The sequence below is a fragment of the Drosophila eugracilis genome, unplaced genomic scaffold, assembly GCF_018153835.1.
Source record: "Drosophila eugracilis isolate 14026-0451.02 unplaced genomic scaffold, ASM1815383v1 contig_2148, whole genome shotgun sequence".
Classification (NCBI taxonomy): domain Eukaryota; kingdom Metazoa; phylum Arthropoda; class Insecta; order Diptera; family Drosophilidae; genus Drosophila; species Drosophila eugracilis.
In genome coordinates this window covers 261,370-283,760 of record NW_024573031.1, presented here as the reverse complement: position 1 = coordinate 283,760, position 22,391 = coordinate 261,370, and the positions used below count along the sequence as shown (strand labels likewise).

General features: G+C 39.9%; 1 protein-coding gene across 2 annotated transcripts in view; it reads right to left on the bottom strand.

The window, feature by feature from the left end:
- Window positions 1-309: 309 nt before the first annotated feature.
- The window catches only part of LOC108116045 (G protein-coupled receptor kinase 1), a 264,251-nt gene continuing 242,169 nt past the window's right edge, over window positions 310-22,391 (bottom strand). Inside the window, exon 12 of one of the 2 annotated variants that reach the window (XM_041818096.1) lies at window positions 310-603. In XM_041818096.1, the coding sequence (XP_041674030.1) occupies window positions 393-603 (211 nt within the window). In that variant the 3' untranslated portion in view covers window positions 310-392. The remainder of the gene's footprint in view (window positions 604-22,391) is intronic. The other variant, XM_041818095.1, reaches the window with a different exon arrangement.

Genomic DNA, 22,391 nt, shown 5'->3' with positions numbered 1-22,391 from the left:
TTGATCAGGATCCGCAACAATTTAGACATGTCAGTCAGTCCAATCCTCTGTCCGTCAGTCTTTATGAACTCTGAGATTTTAGAAACTTCTGAAATTGAGATTAAGCATACAGATTCTAAAGATGCTCAGTGCAAGTTTTTTTTTGTATTCAGCATTCACCTGTGCCCACTATTACTAAAAACAAACGAGATATCAGAAACTATATATATAAAGCTGGAAACTTGGGTCAGGCATGTGTATTCATGTGATTGCAGTGGAACTGGTTTCAGTTTCGCCCACGACGTGTACAATTCGGAAAAAACTAAGACGCTGACAACAAGGTTATTCAAGTCAATCGTAATAGTATAGTGTTTCATATTGTTTTTTGACTTTATGTAAGCGCGCACACATACCTACCTATTTGGATATAGCTTGGCATATTTGGTTTGCCATACAGACGCAAAAGATCCTCCAAGTTTTTTTATATACCCATGTAGTATGCAATCCGATTCCTTTTCATCTGCATCGAAATGTTGCTTTTGCTTTGATTTTTTTTTTTGCTCAACTTTATCGGTCTCTGAGTTGACTGTATCAAATACGGTTTCGGAGACCTCCTGTTGCCATCTAAAAAAAACATAAAAAAAATTAAATTTCTACGCTGACATACGAGTTAAAAAGAAAATGGCTTTCATATTTTTTTTCCCAATTTATAATTCTGTAAGCAAGCTGTAAGCTTCATTTATAAAAAAAATTTTATAATTTAATTATTACTTAATACTGTCATAATATTTAATATATATATATATATATATAAATAATATTTAGCACTTTTAATATAAATTTATTAAAACATTAAAAACTAATGCAAATTTTCTAATACATAGATTTTAAATATATACAGTTCTTATTATTCGTGTTTTGGTATCCCATTAGATACGTAAGATATTTCAGTATTAGTGACATAACATATGTTCTCAAATGTGTGAATAAGATTTTAATAACCATAAAGCCAAAAACCATCTTATGGCACTCAAATATGTCTTTTCTTAACCAATCTTAACCAATCCTATTTGGATATATATACAAAAGTTACGTAAAAACAAGAATAAACTCTATAATCGAGTGCCACGATTATAAGATACCCGTAACTGTTTCATACAATTTTAAAATATTTATTTGCTAGTAGAAACTTACAAAGTGCCACCTTCTGTCAAAAAAGCATGTTGAGTTGCTGATGGTGACGTCACTGTCCATGTCCGGCCTTATATCCTACATTTCTTAATAATATTTATAGTAAATAAAAGTCTTTGGTAAATCAATAGACATAAACTAGAAATAGTATACAAAGTCAAACCAAGACATACATTTTAATATTATGGACGCCACAGTTCTCTGCGGTTTGTGGGCGTTATAGTGGCAGTAGCCCCATGAAAATACGGATCCGAGCTGCGGTATCATCTCAAGACTATGTATGTTTAATCCGAACTCTCTAGCTTTTTTAGCTACCAAGATTTAAACGTTTTTGGTTTTCCGCATTTTGGGGGCGTTAGAGTGGGATGTGGATGAAAAAGTAATACCCATTGGGGGCAAAATTAGAAACTGTATGCTTAATCCCAACTTTCTATCACTTATAGTTACCGAAATCTCAGCGATTCTACAAAAAATATTAAAGCTAGGTGGGCGCGGCCAAATAGCGGTTTTACCTTAAGATGCGCTTTTATCACAAGAATATACATACTTTTTTTTTGTGATTTATAGGCGTTAAAGCGAGCGTTCTTGCGCTGCTTAGGGAGCTCAAGAATCTGCCTGCTTAATCTCAACTTTGAATCTCTTATAGTTACTGAGATCCTTCTACGTGTTACATACTTTTCAACGAATCTAATTTACCCTTTTACTCTACGAATAACATCATTGGGAAAATTGACTAGAAGTGGAAAACGGAAAAGATATATTGTTGTACACAACATGAATTTATCAGAAAATAAATAAAATAGATACAAAATTTACCTTATAAAAATACGAGTGTCTGAATCCAAAATGAAGTTAATAGTCCCAAACAGAATTATGCTTAACAAAGGTTATTTTTATGAAGTTTTAAAACACCTGAGAAATGAGTGATGACGATTCCTGTACGCGTTTGTTAAGGCGTTCGTTGTTGTTATAGCGTGGCTTAGCGTCTTCGTTGTTTTATTCCATATATGCATGCTTTAGTTTGTGAAATTTCCGCAAATTTCATGGCCGCTCTGCTCATTTCAGATCGTTTTTGGATTCCACAAAATTGGTTGCGTTATCCGACCAAATCGTCAAACTTGTAAATCTTTTTAGGGATGCAATAAATAATTGCGTTGAAAGATCCTCGATTACTTCCAAATGCGTAGCATTAGTAACAAAACAAAAGAAAAAAGCTATGCATCATTTTGTGGGCGCCTGTTTCTGATCTCGGACTTCAACTACAGAGATAATAAATAAACGTTTCGGCTGAACACGATCCTCTGGGAGCGGCGCGATAATGCATCATGATGTGCTCTAGTAAATTTTACTTACTTAATTTACTTCACTTTTTTAATCTGAAGAACATTTAGTGATGAGTCACCTAATAGGCCGGAATGCTTGACGCAGAGCTACCAACAAGTTCTGCGATCGTGCAAGCTAACACACTCAGTTCCCAAATTGGGAAACTGCCACATCCGGTGGCCAACACGCAGAATAGGGAAACTGCCGACTCCGCACTCAGGGGACAATCACCCGGAGCCTGGCCAGAAGTAGCAAACACGCGTATTAAAAAAATCCCCGACTCAGCGCTCTGGGGACAATCCCACGGTTCCCGGCCAGAACACCAGCGCAACGAGCGATCGTCAGCATACCCAATGCTGATCCGGCACCCTAACAGGCCTGAGTGAAAGTGAAAAATAATATTACAAAGGTCGGTCCAAATTAACTGGGGCTCAACGTAACCGACTCACGCGATACGCAGTTTTAATGCATTTACAAAAATTAATTGCAATCGGAAATAATTAAAAAAAAAACAATTAATTAAGTAAAAAACAAAAAGAGCAGTGCACCAAATTGGCAGATCAAATAAGCCAAGAAAACAATTTACGAACTCCACAAGTGAAAATAAAACAAGGGAACGACAGAAATTCAGGAGAAGAGATATAAAATGACGAACTTTGCAAGTGAAATTAAAAAACAACAACGGAAACGGCAAAAATTCTCCCACCCCTTCAAAAAAAAGAGAAGAAAATAACGAGTGAGGCGTTACACCTGTACCGTGAGAGCGACAAGAGCGACGGCAATAGCGACTTCAACGGCGACGACAACGGCAGCGACGGCAACAGCGACGACAGTGCCAGCGACGACTACAGCAGCAACAATTAAAACATACGAAATGTGAGTAGGCTATTTGTCTGAATTACCAAATAAAGAAAATAATTCGCGCTATTTAACCGTGGGAACATTATTAATTTGAAGTAAATATCATTATTTATTTCTCTCGAAAAAAACTTATGAATAAATTGTATTTCATTGATATTTAAAGAAAGCCAACAAGCTTTTTTTTGAATTTTTTTCTAAATAAAATTCTGACTGCCCATGTACTAATTTTTTTTTTAAAATTAAGTAACGACCCCATGTGCCGAACTAACAAAGAATCCGAGTCAGACGACGACGTTATTGCAGAGTATAGGAAACTTTTAGACACAAAAGTAGAAAGACAAAAGAAAGAAGAAGAAACTAAGACATATTAGCCACCAACCACTAGCAGGGGGGCATTTATTCGATCTAGTGCCCTTAACGTTACAAACCCACAGCCGCTTAAAATGCAGCCAGAACAAATTACACGCATGAAGGCCACCATAACCGGGGCACAAGAGCTATCGATAAAATATTAGCTGCCGTTATGGGGGAGTTAAACTTGCTCACCTACTCACTTACGCCATCGGGGCCTATAAAGTATTTGAACCATACGACGGTAGTAGTCGACACTACTAAGCCGTCGGTATTTTAAAAAATAAAGTAACAGGAGCAGCAGCTGCAATGTTATCCTCCTTTAATACCTAGATTTCACGTACACGGACAAAATTCCGACGCACGTTATCAAACATGAATTAAGTCTGTCAAGACAGGGAGAGCTACCACTGCTCAAATACTATGAAGAAATAGAACGGAAGCTAACGATTTTAACAAAAAAATCAATTATGACACACGACGCAACCACAGCTGCCATCTTAAATGAGCAGCACATGACGCTGTACATGCGCTCATATCTGGGTTAAAAAATTCCTTAAAAATAATTTTTCCGGCACAACCTCGAGACTTGCCATCAGCATTACCATAAGCACAGGAAGCTGAATCAAGTAACGAAAGAAGCGTTTTTGCGGCAACTTTCGCCCGACACAATGAGGAGAAAGCATACAAGAAGAACAACCAGCGACAAGCAGATTGAAAAAATCCCCAGAGCCATTACGAAAATTCAGGGCCAATTAAGAAAACTCCTCACTTTGTTAACCCTCAAAAAAGGAGCCAACAATCAGAATGGTTCCTTTAAACAGAGACCACACATAAACTCAGGAATTTATCAGGATCAACCAGCACCAGAGCCAATGGAGGTCGACCCCTCCTCTAGAATGATATTTAGACAGCCCACAACATAGTAAAAAGGGCAGTCAACTAAGCAAAAAAAATAAACTTCATGACAGAGGAAAAATCTGACGACGAAGATTATGAAATAGAAAACGATCTTGATGAGGAAGATTCGTGTAATTTTTATACCCGTTACTCGTAGAGTAAAAGGGTATACTAGATTCGTTGAAAAGTATGTAACAGATAGATGGAAGCTTTTGCGACCCTATAAAGTATATATATTCTTGATCAGGATCAATAGCGAAGTCGATTGAGCCATGTCCGTCTGTCCGTCCGTCCGTCCGTCCGTCCGTCCGTATGAACGCTGAGATCTCAGGATTTATAGCAGATACAACGTTGAGATTAAGCATGAAAATTCTTGAGGTCCCGGGACAGCGCAACGCCCACAAATCGCAAAAAACTAAAATTGCTGAAATCTCAGGAACTATTGCAGCTAGAAAGTTGAATTTCAGAAAGTATAATCTTTAGATGGCAACGCATCTTATAGTGGTACTAATATCCGGCCACACCCACCCATACGCCCACAAGGCTCAAAAGACGGTTTTCGGATTTTCTAAAAAAGCTGATATCTCAGTAACTATAAGAGATAGAAAGTTCGGATTAAACATGTAGGTTTCTATGATGCTCTCAATGCGAATTGTTCTTTTCCGATCAAGCCACGCCCACTCTAACGCCCACAAAACCCGAAAAACCAAAAATGCAAAAATCTCAAAAACTATAAGATCTACACAATTTTCCTTAGAAGCACCTATTAAGAAGATGCCTTTGCAACTTGCCACGAAGTTGCACCCAGCCACGCCCACTCTAACGCCCACAAACCGCAGAAAACTGTGGCGTCTATAATATTATTATGAATGCCTTCGTTTGACCTTGTGTAACTTATTTCTGTTAATATCTATCGATTTACCAAAGATTTTTCAAATCGGAACATTATTTCGCTGCTTATAAAGAAATTAAGTTATAAGGCCTCACATGGGCAGTGACGTCACTATAAGCATACTCAACATACTTCCTCTGACAATAGGTGGCGCATTGTGAATTTCCACTAGCAAAATAATATTTTAAAATTTTGTAAAACAGTAACGGGTATCTTATAGTCGCGGCACCCGACTATAGCGTTTCCTCTTGTTTAGAATAAAATCCCTGCTCCTCTACATTACAAGCACTGTTGCAGGAAGAGAGGTAAAATTACTTTTAGACACAGGCCCATTACGGTAAAGTCAATCCATGGCTTTACTAAAATAAATAAAAAACGCTTAGTTTCGGTGTTTAACAAAAAATCATCCTTTTTTATCTTAAATAACCTTAAAGACTTCGTGGTATTATCGACCTTGACTTGCTTGGTGTTACCAAGAATGTTCTTCACACAAACAACGGAGATGAAAAGATCCGATTCACTAGGGCAGAAATGGACAACTTTATTAAAATTTATGATGATGATGTTCCCGTGGAAATTAACGCCACCTTTGATAAAATGATTGATTAAATCATAAAACCTACGCTGATCCAGACGAAGCACTTCCATTTAATATTAATACTATAGCCACAATAAAAACTGATGGGGAACCGGTGTACTCCAAGTCGTACCCACACCCCATGAGTGTAAGCGAATTCGTCAATGCAGAGGTTAAACAACTTCTAGCGGACGGCGTAATAAGGCCATCCAGGTCCCCATATAACAAACCTAGATACAAAAGGTATAGACTAGAATGGGGATAAGAAGAAGCGATTAGTTATCGACTTCAGAAAATTAAACCAGAAAACAGAACACGATAGATATCCTATCCCTACAATTTCGACAATTCGGTCGAATATGGGCGAGTCACAGTATTTCACTACACTCGACCTCAAATCAGGCTTCCATCAGATAGAGCTGGCGGAAAAGGACAGGGAAAAAACAGCCTTCTCCATAAATAATGGCAAATACGAATTTTGAATTCTGTTTCTTTTTTGCCATTTGGACTTAAAAACGCCCCAAGCATCTTCCAAAGGGCTATGGATGCCGTCCTTAGAGAAGAAATATCAAAAATATACTACGTTTATCTAGGCGACGTTATAATATTATATATCAAAAAGAAAAGAGGACCACGTCAAGTACGTGGACTGGGTTTTAACCAAGCTCTTAGATGCAGGTATGAGAGTATCCCAAAAGAAATCAAAGTTATTTGAAAATAGCCTCGAGGACTTGGGCTTCATTGTCACAAGGGGGACTCCAAACTTCACCTGAAAAGGTAAAAGCTATTAATGAATTTCCCCCACCAAAAACACTTTTTGACCTCAGATCTTTTCTAGGGATAGCAAGCTACTACAGGTGTTTCATTAAAAACCAATGCGCGAGAGCTCCTTGCCATTGTTTGGGCACTTAAAAACCTCCGGAATTACCTATACGGAGCAAAAGGGTTGCACATCTTTACCGATCATCAACCACTTATCTTTGCAGTCCCAAAACAAAATCCCAATGCAAAGCTGAAGCGTTGGAAAGGGATTATTAACGAAAAAATGTTTTATAAACCAGGAAAAGAAAATTTCGTGGAAGACGCATTATCTCGCCAAAACATTAACATCCTAGAAGACTGACAGGAATCGGACGTAGCCACCATTCATAGCGAAGAGTCCCTAACATACACCATCGTGACAACCGACAACCCAGTAAACTGCTTCCGAAACCAAATAATAATCGGGGATGGAAATATTTTCTCGGTGGATGCTCTTGTTTAAGAGCATTGTCAGGCACATAATCAGAATCCCCAACCGGCAAAATCTGATGGAAGCATTACAAGATGATGTAAACGCGGAGGTAGTATACGAGGTGTGTTCAAAAAGTAAGGTGACTTTTCAAATTTCTCGGGCAACATATTTTCGATTATCGTTTTTTTTGTTTTGTTATATTGGTACACTCTTCCCTAACATCTGTACCAAGTTTCAATGGAACATCCTCTTTTGTTTGGTTGTGAGAGGCGTAAAGTTACAAGTTGTTTTGCGAGCTCGGCGATTTTTTGCTTTTTTCGGTCTTGGCTCGTCTGGGCTCTTCCATTGGGACGATTGGGCTTTGGTTTCGATATCATAACCATATACCCATGATTCGTCACCAGTTATGACCCTTTTGAGTAAATCTGGGTCGTCGTTGACGTCATTCAACAGCTCTTGAGCGATGCTCATGCGACGGTTCTTTTGCTCAAAATTCAGCAATTTCGGAACAAACTTCGCTGACACACGACTCATACCCAAAACGTTTGAAAATTTCATGGCACGAGCCAAGCGATATACCGACATCTTCAGCAACTTCTCTGATAGTGATTCGACGATTTTCCAAAACAATTTTCGTCACTGCTTGAACGTTTTCATCAGTTGTTGACGTGCTTGGGCGTCCAGAGCGAGGCTGGTCATTGGCATCTTCCCGGCCATCTTGGAAGAGTTTGTACCACTTGTACACATTTTTTTACTCAGAACAGTTTCACCGTATGCCACTGTCAACATTTCAAGTGTTTCAGAGCACTTAATTTTATTTTTTACACAAAATTTGATGCAAATCCTTTGATCCATATTTTTCGATAGCAAAAAATCGCCGAGCTCGCAAAACAACTTGTAACTTTACGCCTCTCACAACCAAACAAAAGAGGATGTTCCATTGAAACTTGGTACAGATGTTAGGGAAGAGTGTACCAATATAACAAAACAAAAAAAACGATAATCGAAAATATGTTGCCCGAGAAATTTGAAAAGTCACCTTACTTTTTGAACACACCTCGTATGCAATACATTGCTCCCAACCAACCTTAGCGTTTATTCAGTACCGACTAGTAGAGTCCTTCCCTAGCATTTCTTTTTAGTACACGAAAAACTTTGTACAGGACATAACGGACTCAACCGAATAGAAAGAAACTGTCATAACGAAATACGAGGTGTGTTCAAAAAGTAAGGTGACTCTTCAAATTTCGCGAATTTCAAATTTTTCGATTATCGAAACCTTTTAGAAGTTATACAGGTGTGTCAAAAAAGTAAGGTGACTTTTCAAATTTCAAATTTTTCAAATTTTTCGATTATCTTCAGTTTTGGGAACAAGAAAAAGTCACATGGGCCAAACCGGTGAATATGGTGGCTGAGGCATTATTGTGGTGTTGTTTTTGGCCAAAAAATCCAAATCCTTTGATCCATATTTTTCGATAGCAAAAAATCGCCGAGCTCGCAAAACAACTTGTAACTTTACGCCTCTCACAACCAAACAAAAGAGGATGTTCCATTGAAACTTGGTACAGATGTTAGGGAAGAGTGTACCAATATAACAAAACAAAAAAATCGATAATCGAAAAATTTGAAATTCGCGAAATTTGAAGAGTCACCTTACTTTTTGAACACACCTCGTACAGCAGGACCCACCGAGCAGCACAGGAAAATGTAAAACAAATTATTAGGGATTATTTTTTCTCAAAAATGCTTCGGTTAGCAACAGAAATAACATCAAATTGCAAAATCTATTCCATGGCAAAATACAAGAAACTCCGATACCTTCATTCGATAGAGAAAGCAGTAAGAAAATTTAACAAGCACAGGAGAAGACGCTTGACCAGGTAAACTAAAAATAGGACCTATAAGGACTATCGGGAAGGCGAAAAGTTTTTCTAAAAGCGAATAAAAGACTAGGTAACAAGCTCTCACCACTATGCCCGGAGGAAACTATTGAAGCAGACCTGGGGACAACGGTCTTAGTTAGAGGGAGGATGGTCCACAAAGACAATCTACGCTAACCATCCTTTTATATTTTTTATATCCATCTATATTTTTCTACACTAGGAGTATAAACTAGGAGTATAAACTTAATTAGGACAAATATTAAAAGTTGTTGCAGGTACACTTGACTTTAATGATATGGAGCAAGTAAAATTCAAACAAGAGCAACTAATAAAAACAGAATTAAATATTAAATTCTAAGAACGTTTAAATGAACTTTCGATTAATCAAATTAAAAAAATTCCAGACAAAAAAGGAACAAATTAAAAAATTACAAACGAAATTACGAATTAAAAAATTCACGGTAAATAAAGAAACACATCTTTTAGAAATCATTCTGGCTCAAAATAGAATCGTCGTCGCATATGATGACACTCTAATGGACTTGACTCTAGAAAAATTAAATATTGTTAGATAGCTCTGACATTGGCGAATTTAAAGACAAGCAGCCTATTAAGTTTGATAGAAATTTAAGAAAGCTTTGTAAGCTTGTTTGTAAGAAGATAACAGTTCATCCGGTCCAGCTACCACCATCTAAAGACCAAAGTCCACGCCAATTCAAGAATTAAGGATGACTTTGAACTATCGGATCACCGGGACGGCGACCACTTAAAAGGGGGAAAGTTAACACACCCAGTTCCCGAATTGGGAAATGCCGAGTTGCGGGCCACATCCGGTGGCCAACACGCAGAATAGGGAAACTGCCGACTCCGCACTCCGGGGACAATCACCCGGAGACCCGCCAGAAGTGGCCAACACGCGTAATAAGGAACCGCCGACACTGCCCTCTGGGGGCAATCACCCAGGGCCCGGCCAGAAGTGGCCAACACGCGTATCAAAGAAATCGCCTCCGCCTCCGCACTCTGGGGACAATCCCACAGTTCCCGGCCAGAACACCTGCGCAGCGAGCGATCGTCAGCAACCGGATACCCAATGCTGAGCCGGCACCTTGGCGACAGCGCTGCGACCAGACGAAGGCATCTAGCTGCAGCCGGATCAGACCATTAAGTTAGTCTAAGATCGTACTCCGCAGCCATAGCTGTGTAACAAATAATTATTGTAAACCCATTTGTACTATCCTTTACCCTAACAGGTTTAGGGGAAATAAATAAGTAAAACTTCACCAAATTTATTATTTAACGGATCCTTGCTCTGACGGGCCTGAGTGATAGTGAAAAATAGTATTACAAAGGTCGGACCAAATTAACTTGCATGTTGAATCTTGCGATGGAATTGATTAATGACTGAAATTCCGCGATGCAATTTTGGGAGATTTATTCGGTGCTTGGCATCGAAAGCCAAATAAGAATTTGAAGGCATCCGCCGACGCACATTAGACCTTCTTCATCTAGAAAAGGGATCAATAAAAGAAGTCTGCTCTTTGGCGACGTTGAATCCTCGAAGTAAGTGCCTTGTGCTCTTCTGCAAAGTGCACACGCTGAATCACAGTAATAAGCAGATAAGTACCGCCTATAATTTCCTAATCGGTTACTCAATCCATTCTGCTCGTTTGAAGAAACCGATTTATGTACCCGAAATCTCTCTGGATTTTCGCAATAGAATTTTCGAATTTTTCAGCTACGTGAAATATCCATTTCGTGTGAAAGCAGTGATACGTCGTCGCTCAGAGAGCTTCTCGACGCGAAGTTTGCTATCAGGCTATGCAGAAAAATCCGTTATTAAGAATTCCGATCCTTCGTTGAGAAGACTTTATCCCAATAGCTCAAGACATGTACATCCATGAGATAAGATGTCTGACGGATTCTGGCGTGACGGTATTTGCTTCAAGTCCATACCTACCCAGCTACGGAATGGTGACGGTCTTCCAGGGCGAAACTCTTGATTTTGAGCAAAGAAGACTCGATAAAACCAAACCTTAATATTCTGAGCGACCATATATGTCGGCCGTACGCGGCCATTCTTGCATCACAAAATCCATTAATTTCACAGGATGAGTTTATGCTGTAAAACAAAGCGTGGAAACTTTAAACAATCATCAATTGCGATCATTGACATGTACTCCAACCAAGACGAGTGTAATAATTGCGGTAAGGACGCTAATTATTGCGATAGCCAACAATACCAAAACCCACCGACGTTACAACATCCGTTCAGTCGTGGAACTTTAAAGCCTTCTTCCAATTCGGCACATATACTCCTTCTTGCGCCATTGTCTCGATTGCGCACCATTTTCGAACCGGAAAAGGTCCCTTGTCAAGCGGTTCTTAGCTTGTTGACAAATTTAAACAACCTCTTTAATTCTGTCTCCTCCTAAAATGTTTTTGTGACTGGTCTTGTCTTGGCTGCTAATTTAACTAAACTTCTTCATCACAGGATATCTGCTGCATTGCTCGAATTGGCAAAAACGCAGCAGGCTTTTCAAGCGAGTTCATTTCAATTTCGTCTTCCGGCTTATCGTTAACACAACGACACATTTCGCAGACGACTCCGCACAGTGCAACCTTAAATAATCAAAGCCAAGGTAGTAAAGATTTTTGGTTGAATTGAGGGACCTGCGTACAACACATCACATTCATTTGAGTTTCCTAAATCATCAAACCGAGTTTTGGCAGGAAGCAGGAACGAATATTGGCCAGATTCCAGCCGAGTGTACTGCTATTGAAGTAGCTGCTCGCGTAGAGCATTCTTCTTCGAAATGGTTGTCGATTTGCCAATATCGACCAAAAATCGACTCTGACTCCGATTGAGTGCTGAATTTCTGAATTGAAGAAATTAAGGATTAGCGCTTAGAGGCTTTTAATCAGCAGCTCAAATAACACAATTGCTCCAATAAGTAAGTCAATGTGGTGAATGAATATTTAACAAGAGTTTTTATATTAATTTGAATTTGTGAAATGCAGGCTTTTTATTTATGACTTTGATGAGATGTTGAATTTAATGCGACGAAAGGGCACGGCGCGTTCAAATGAAAGGAAGTTTTGATGTTAACTAATTTATTCGACTTGGTTTATTTTACCCGTTACTCGTAGAGTAAAAGGGTATGCTAGATTCGTTAAAAAGTATGTAACAGATAGAAGAAAGCGTTTCCGACCCTATAAAGTATATATATTCTTGATCAGGATCAATAGCGAATTCGATTGAGCCATGTCCGTCCGTCCGTATGAACGCTGAGATCTCAGGAGCTATACAAGACACAAAGTTGAGATTAAGCATGGCGATTCTTGAGGTCCCGGGACAGCGCAAGTTTATTTCAGCGTCCTGCCATCCCCACTCTAACGCCCACAAATTACGAAAAATTAAAATCGTTGAGATCTCGGGAACTATTAGAGCAAGAAAGTTGGAATTCGGTATGTATAAACCTTGTTTAACTTATTTCTGTTAATATCTATCGATATACCAAAGATTTCTCAAATCGGAACATTATTTTAATAATTATGAAGAAATTTATGTTATAAGGCCACACATGGGCAGTGACGTCACTATCAGTTACTCAACATGTTTTCTCTGACAATAGGTGGCGCCTTGTGAACTTCCACTAGCAAAATGAATATTTTAAAATTGTGTAAAACAGTAACGGGTATCTTATAGTCGCGGTACTCGACTATAGCGTTTCCTATTGTCTTATGCTATGAACAGAGATGAAGACAAAACGCGAGAGAGGGAGGGAGGACTGCGGCGGCCGAATTCGACTGAGCGAAAATCTTTATTGGGTCCCGCTCTCATCTTGACACTGAAAGACCGGACATTGAATGAGCACCGCCCCCTCTGAAGGGACGACGTGCTTCAGGATTGCAAAGGTAGGAGCGCCAAAATATGGATGGCGCCCCGGTACTTTCTCTCCGCTGTCTTCATTTCCGCCACCGCGCGCCCGATCCTCCACTGCTGGGACAGCATATTGTCCGCTCCTACGACGACGAGCGCTCCCACGTCGACGTTTGGGACCTCCTGGTTCCACTTTGGCCGCCTCTGCAGGCTCAAGACGTACTCCCGGGACCATCGCTGCTAAAACCTGTGCTTGTGACACAACCCATTGCGCCATCGCCGCAAGCCAACAGCGGGCCGCCGATCAGAAGATGCCCGGGGGTTAGGTCTTCGCCGTCGCTGGGGTCGCTGCTTAGAGCTCCGATTGGCCTCGAGTTTATCACCGCCTCTACGCTGGCGATGAGAGTCCCGAGCTCCTTTGCGGTCAAGAGGTCGTTGCCGACCGTCCGAAGGAACAGGTGCTTTGCAGACTTCACACCTGCCTCCCATAGACCGCCGAAGTGAGGTGCTCTGGGCTGTATGAACGCAAACTCGCATCCTTTTTTGATGCGAATGCCTACAGACACTTCTCTTCCTCCTCCAGACGGGCCCGGAACTCTTTCGGTCTACGCCGCCGAAGTTGGTCGCGTTGTCGCACCACACCTTCTCCGGGATCCCGCGGCGACTCACGAACCTTTGAAAAGCCAATAAAAAAGCATTAGTGGTAAGGTCAGACACTAACTCTAAGTGGACCGCTTTGGATACAAAACACACAAACAAGGCTATGTACGACTTGTACGGTGGCTTGCCACGAATACGATAGGTTGTGCTAAATGGAAACGAGATCTACAACGTCACATCCTCGAGTCACTATATTCGCTGGGTTTACTTTCGTAGGGACGTGTCGCCAAATTGCCTTCTCCGACCACTCTTGGATTTCCGCTACTCGGTTTGATGCGAAAACGGACATGGACGAGGGATGGGATTTAATCCAATGCAAAGTGATCTCGGTGTCAGTCAATAGGACAACTGTACTTATTGGGCAATTAATTTGTGGCCGTACATGATAAAAAAGATTTGCCAAAAGGTGAGCTGGACACAGGCTTATAAAATTTTTTAATTTAGATTGCTTGCTGCTGAATATTGGAAGGGCAACGCTTGGCAATCGGCATTGGGAAGTGCCTTTGCTTATTACCAAAATTAATAATGATTTAGCCATTACGACAGTTTCTTCCAGTTCCTCGCGAATTAAATCCATTGTATCTATTGCATCGATTTGATTCTGAATCAAAGAAGCATTTGCAATGTGCAAATTCAAAATTTCTAATCAAAATTCTAATTAGACTGGATTAAGAGTCAACTATCTCTTGTAAATACTGCTGTGTTCAGGATATACTCCTCATTATTCCATTTCGTTTATTTTTAAGCGCTTCGATATCTTTGCTCGCCATGTTATTGTTTAGTAAAATTTTTAAGAATGAAAGAAGCGTGATAAAAAATTTCTTTTAATTCTGAAAAGAATAAAATAAAAAAATAACAAATTTACGAGTGGTATATTCCGAACATAGGCAAGCAGGGGACTTGTTGATGAATTTTCGAAATAAAATAATATATTATTTGTTAATTTCTGTGGCACTAATACGCCGCAAGCACAAAATTTAAAGTGTAGCTCAAGCTCAGCCAAAATACCGAAAACGCTATGAAAAACCACAACAACGCTTGCACTTGTCCAACGACAGAAACGAAAATGCAAAGAGAGGTCGAAAGAACTGGCAGCGATAGCAGTGCGAGAGTGTGTATGTGTGGTATTCGGCCGGCGGCTCTCTCCTTTATATGTATCGACACTTAGCGGAAAATGATGCCCTGCCGATAAATAAAAGGCAACGAATATATAAGCGGGATGGAAAGACCCAAGAAAATAACGTTGAGGCTTAGAAAATGGCGGAGCAAATTTAGGACAGAAAATGCGCGCAAAAATGTCCCGCAATTTTCTTGTAGCAACAAGTAACAGTAAAGAACGAAAACGAAATAAATCAATTTTTCCTGTCTTGATCTGTCTATGATCTGTTGGGGAATTAAAAAGCAATTTAACAACCAAAGCGATTCACTTTTTGATTAATTAATTATGTGTTAAATGCTTACTATCTACCGATTTTACACGAATGCAAAAAGTTGAAAGTGAGCCGAAATGGTTTAGAAAAACGCCACAGATTACCTTTCATTTTTAAACATTTTATACCTGTATAGCCGATTCGGTCCGCTCAGCAACTTCCCTCTTTGGCTCCCTGTATCGTCTTTTGATCGGGCTTCTGGGTCTTCTGGCTGCTGCTTAATTTCGACCGACGCGGAGGTTTATTAAACACAATAAATTTAAATCACTTCCCGCCTGCAATCACGTCGGAGTCACCATGAATATTTAATAAAAGTTTTTATTAATTTAATTTGTGAAATGCAGAGTTTTTATTTATGACTTCGAAATTGAATTTAATGAGACGAAAGGGCACTGCACTTGCAAACGAAAGGGAGTTTTGATGTTTACTAATTTATTCGACTTAGATTATCTTATGCTATGAACAGAGACGAAGACAACACGCGAGAGAGGGAGAGAGGAGAGCTGCGGACGAATTCGTCTGAGCGAAAATCTTTATTGGGTCCCGCTCCCCTCTTTACACTGAAAGACCGGACATTGAACGAACAGTGACTTTTGTAGAAGCGAGGGTTGGTAAACTCGAGATTTTGCGTTATTTCCCATTCAGATTCGTTAAGGTCGAACTGTGGTTAATAATCGGTGATTGACTGAGTGATAACAGCTAAAGGCGACGCGCTATACTACGCGTTACCGTATTGTATAGCGAGGATTCGCCGACTCCTGACATACAGATGGTTGAGCGATGGATTTTAAGTTTAATTTACGTAACGAGATGTTGCGAAGTTAAATTGAGAGGCCGAATCGAGAAAGGCCCGGCATGGTACGAATACCCGAGAGCGGGTTTTTACATATATATATAGCGGTGGCAGGAAAAACGTAATCGGCATTATTTGGAGAAGAGGTCGCAGGTGGTGTTTTGGGCAAGGCTACAGAAACTAAATATGACGTATGTGGTGGATTTTTAGGACCAGGCTGCGGAAAGGATGCCATGGGATTCGATTGCATATGCAGAAGTTCTGTTTTGCCGTAAGCTGTGTCCTTTTCAAAGGTTTTTTTCCGCGACTCCCGTTGCTTGACGTGCAACCCACTTTCCGCCCAACAGACCGTGGGGCGCTGCCGTCTATCGTACGGCTCGGAATACGGGGATTGTACCGAGTGAAAAATGTTATAAACTACGAAATTAAGTGTGTGCTAAGTGGTTCAGTAAAGCAATTTTTACGTTAGTAGAAGAAGTATTGGATGTAATGTGGTAGAGGGAATTGTAACTCGAACATAATACCCTAAATAGTTAATGATGGGCAAAGTTCGAGCTGCAATGTCCCAAGGATAAGGGAATATAATTTTTAGTGGCCCTAGCGGGCCCATTGATGTTTAAGCGACCTATTAGGGCTTGAATATCAATATCTCCGCTATAAAGATTGTTAATAAAAACAACGCCAAGCATTGTCCTACGGTTAGCAAGGGTCCGTAAGTTTATTAGTAATAGTCTACTTTTATAAGAGGGAAGATGTAAGTTTCCATCCCAATTTTGGCAACGAAGAGCGAATATAAGAAAGTTTTTTAGACAGATTCTATACGGTCTTTGTGGACCGCGTACTGGATGTTTCAAATTATTCATAAATGACCAATTAACGACTATACCTCTTCTAACCTTCTAGACTCACTAAAAAAAGTACTTAAAATCTTCGGTAATCAATGGGATTAAAATTCCGGACGATTACATACAACTCATTCAAACCTGTTGCTTCCAGAATTTTAAATTATTCAAAATCCGCATAACACAGCGTTTAGTTAAGGTAATTACGGATGAAAAAAAGTCATCGAAAAAGAGCATCGCAGAGCACATAGGTATCCAAAAGAGGTCCGTATTCAGATCCTAGAGAAGTACTATTTCCCACGGATGGCTAATATCATTCGCACGCAACTGTTAACCTGTTCCACTTGTAAATTGCACAAATATGACAGGCACCCAAATAAACCACCACTACAGCCAACCCCTATCCCTAACTACCCATGTGAGATAATTCATATCGACGTTTTCACATTGGAGAAAAAATATACATCAGTTGCATCGACAAATTCTCTAAATTTGCTAAACTTTTCCCTTACAATCGAAATCAGCAATCCATCTTCGCGAAACACTATTAGATGCCCTCCATTACTTCACGCCGCCTAGGATGATAGTAACTGATAACGAAAGAGGTTTTCTATGCCCAAACTATTTTCTATGTCCTAAACTACTTTCGAACATTAGAAATTGAGCTCTATCATACCCCAACTCAGAAAAGCGAAGTAAACGGTCAGGTAGAAAGATTCCATTCTACCTTCGTGGAAATATATCGATGGTTAAAAGGCCAATATCCCACCTTTAAACCAAACAAGCTTATCTCAATTGTTGTAGACACCACTGGGTGACAAATAAAAAACCCGTTGACATTTTTTTCAACCGAACTTCTAGAATTAACTACCAGGGGCTATCTAATTTTAAACAACAAACTCTTGAGGACATTCAGGGCCTCATTGAACACAAACAAATCTTAACCAATAATGTGCGCAATAAAAATAGAGGCGACCCAATCATTTTTTTTAGTAATAATAACATACGAATAATAATAACGAAATACAAAGAACACCAACACAAATATTAGGCTTAAGACAAAGAAACTATTTTATTATAAGAATCTATAATTTCATGTGCACGTAATCCCCTGTCGACGTTACAAGTGCGTCCACAATCTACGTGGCGTAACCTTTCATATTTTCAAATATGACGCTCCGGTTGTCCCCTTACAACAAGGTACCGTCTGGAGGCCACATGCAGCAACTCATCGATCAGGTAGCAAACGAGGCAAGGAGATATATATATATGCATATATATAATAGCAGCAGCTACGACGGAAAACCGGGCGTTTACCGAGGTATTGATCGCAAGCCATCCGATAAAGGGGCTTCTTGACACGAGAGCATCTTAGGAGACGGTTTTATGGACCTGGTAGAACAACTGAAACTAGAAGTGAAAGTGAGATCTACAGCAAAGACAGCTGGCAGTGCAACATCGGATGTCGGAAATGCCAACCTCACGATCGGACTACACAATTCCAAGTTCTGCTTGGGTGGACGGAACCAGGGAAGATTTAGGCAATAGCCAAAATTCCAGTACCAAAGGACATGAGGCAGTTGAGAAGCTTCCTAAGAACATCAAGATGGTACAGGCGCTTCATTTGAGGTTTTTCAGTTGTATCGGTGTCCCTGTCGGACTTTTTGAAGTCAAATACCAAATTCGAGTAGACACTTGCGGCAGAAGAGGCTTTTAACAAACTTAAAACAGCACTCACCTCAGCTCCAAAGCTGATACATCCAGACTTTCAGATCAGATTCGTCTTGCAATGCGACGCTGGCCATGTGGAGATCAGCGCTGTTCTCTTCCAAAAGAATTTTAATGGAAATGAGAAACCGATAGCGTTTTACTCTCAGAAGCTTTGAGGAGCTCAGTTTAATTATACAGGAACAAAGAAAAAGTGCTTACCCGCAGTGTGTAGACAGTGTTTACAGTCATTACCAATCACGTACAATAAACTTGCAATAGGTTATCAAATCTTTTTTGTTTTATAGCAGGTGCCAAATATTGCTGGATTAATTAATGGCGGTGTCGTCTGTTTGCTTTGCATCTCACCGAAAACAATTTTTCATATAGATAGGACTCAAGTAGGGTTACGATTTCATGTTTTATTGTTTTTTGTTTTATTGCAGGGGCAAAATATAACTATTGCTGGATTAATTAATGGCAGTGTCGTCAACAAACGTGAATGTGGTTAGGAACTCATTTGTGGGGATGTCCGCTGTGTTAAGTACATAAAGTGTGGGACACAGGGCTCTACCTTGAGGCACTCCATCTTCTATAATGTAGGCATCCGATGTTGTTCTTTTGCATCTCACCGAAAACGATCTTTCATATAGATAGGACTCAAGTAGGGTTATGATTTTATGCATGACCATATCAAGCGCTGGGGAGACGACGAGGAATAATTCAGTATTTACGATTTTCGAAGGCGGTGTATATTTCAGCTGTTATCCTGTTAACCTGCTCGATTGTACTATGACGCTCGCGAAAGCCAAATTCATGTGCCGGGATAATGTTTTGGGCTCTAAAATAAGGTGTTCAGCGAGATAGAAGTCATTTCTCAAAAATCTTATCTTTTCTAGGTTTCGGGAGGATCATTATACTGATCGATCTTTTTCATTTTTTGGGTATTAGCCCGTTTTAGAGTTTTAAATAACCTCTATAGAACAGCTTGGCACTTTTATTATCATGGTTGAGGTTATTTGATTAGCACCCGGTGCCTTTCCAGGTTTCAGTTGATCGTTGATTTTAGCTATCTCAGAGGGCCGGAAGATTATTGGGTCCGTCGCTGATGAAGAGTTAGTTTGCGGTAGATCAAACGTAGTTTGTCGGCCAGAGGAGATCTGGAGCTGGGCGGTGATAGCTTATCTATGTACTCGCTCTGTGCATTCTCAACATCTTATTTTAGGACTTTGGAGAGCTTCAGTGAAGCTTCCTTAAGTATCTTCTTCGATACTACGATACGATATTTGACGTTTTCTTGTGTACGGATTTGGTTATACACATTTTCAAATTTTTGGTGTTCGTGTAACTCGTTTTTAAACTAATTCGTTGCGTGCGCATCAACCAATAGGGGTTGTTAATCATTTCCGAGTGATCAGATAAGAGGTCCGGGATTGATATATTAGTAATTAGATTTCGTGTATTGTTTCTGATCACACCAATATCGATTAAATCAGGCAGTTTTCCAGTAGATTGGGCTATCCGGAGATGTATAGTCCAGTTTGTTTATCACATTTATTATTGCGTTGTATAACTGTCTGTTTTTGGAGGTTCTCGAGTCGCAATCCCCAGTGCGTATGTTTCGCGTTATAGCCTCCATCTGCTAAAAATCGGTCCCTGAGAGAGTTAACGAAGTCCATAAACTGTGCCCTGCGATTGTAAAGCGAGGCGGACAGCGAACTGCTTGTTGAGCAACTAAGAGTTTTTAGTTGCTTTTGAGGATATACATCGGGGCAGTTCAATTTCCAAATTTTTATTACGACTGAAAATCAAACCAAATTAACTCCGCTATAAAACCACGTCGAATACCAAGAGTTACAGCTTAACTACAACAGCTTCCACCTACAGCACTTCTACAAAGCTCCCAATAGCGCATGCGAAACTGGATAATCAAAACAAACTCGAAACTACTGATAAACCCGCCGCTGCTCATCCGTCTTCGGCTTTAGCTGTTTGGCCCATCATCCTCCCCCCGTTAAAGGCTGGCCTTCAACAAAGCCCTTAAGGGGCAGCAGACACAGACACCGCACGCCTTGTCGTTCCAAAAGCTGTCTTTAATTTGGCCACAAGGTTCATTTTTATTTCGTTTGTCTCCGGATGAACCCTTCCTGTGTTAGACGTTTCCCATCTGACCAGTTTGTTTTTTCAACGTTTTTACAACTTTTTCAAAATATCTCTCATCTTTGTTTGCGTACAATTTTTTTTTCGCGACTCCCGTTGCTTAACGTGCAACCCACCTCCCGCCCAACCGACCGAGGGGCTCTGCCGTCTATCGTACGGCTCGGAACACGGGTATAGTACCGAGTGGAAAATTAAATATATAAATAATTTAAATATGTGCTAATGGTTTAGTAAGACAATTTTTTCGTTAGTAGGAGAAGTATTGGATGTAATGTGGTAGAGGGTATTGTAACTCGAACATAATACTCTAAATGGTTCATGAAGGGCAACGTTCGAGCTGCAATGTCCCAAGGATAAGAGAATATAGTTTCTAGTGGGCCTAGCGGGCACATTGATGTTTAAGCGACCTATTAGAGCTTGGCTATCAATATCCCCGCTAATAAGATTTTTAATAAAAACAATGCCAAGCATTGTCCTACGGCTAGCAAGGGTCGGTAGGTTTATTAGTAATAGTCTACTTTTATAAGGAGGAAGATGTAAGTTTGCATCCCAATTTTGGCCACGAAGAGCAAATATGAGAAAGCTTTTTTGGATTGATTCTATACGGTCTTGGTGGACCGCGTATTGGGGGTTCTGGGGGTTCCAGAAGCAAGATCCATACTCTAAGATCGGACGAACGAGAGAGACAAATAAAGGTTTGATTACGTAAAGGTCTTTAAATTCTTTTGACCATCTTTTTATAAAACCTAGCACACCTCTGGCTTTATTAACCATGGAAAATACGTAGTCGGAAAATGTAAGTCGTCTAATAGCTTAATTCTATCCAGGGTTACAACACGAAGTGTATAAGTGGTTATCTACGGCTTAGAGCGACTGAAGGTCATTACATTATACTTAGAGCCGTTAAGACTTAGTAAGTTTGCAGAGCACCAGTATTGAAAGTTGTTTAGGTCAGATTGTAGTTTTCTCTGGTAGCACGCATCTTTATATTGAATACAAAGTTTCACATCATCTGCATACATTAAAATAAAAGAATTTTTAAAGCGATTGGAAGGTCATTTATGAATAATGTAAAAAATAGCGGACCTAAATGACTTCCCTGGGTGACACCGGATGAAGCATAAACCGGACCAGACAAGACATCTTTAAATAAAACACGTTGCGTTCTACCAATCAGATAAATTTCAACCCACCTAAGAAGATCAAATGGGAATCCGATTAAGTCGAGTTTATGAATTAGAAGTGAGTGATTTACAAAGTCAAATGCTTTACTAAAGTCAGTGTAAATGACATCTATCTGAAGACTTTTTCGAAACCCAGTGATGACGAAAGAGGTTAATTTGAGTAAGTTTGTTCTTGTAGACCATCGTTTCATAAAACCATGTTGATATGGAGATATTACTGATCTACACTGGGGCCCAATAATTTTCTCAGAGTTTAGGTTGTAGACCATTATTTCATAAAACCATGTTGATATGGAGATATTACTGATCTACACTGGGGCCCAATAATTTTCTCAGAGTTTAGGAATCGCTGATAACTTAGAGATACCTCTATAATTACCAGTATCTGAAGCTGTTCCTTTCTAGTGTAAAGGAATGATGAAAGATTCCTTCCAAATAGGGAGAAACGTAGCCGTTTCAAACGGGAGATTAAACAGCTTATCTTCAGTTTTCGAGTACGGCTTTTCCACATTAGACAAACTCCTCGCTTCTTTCTGTGAATTGT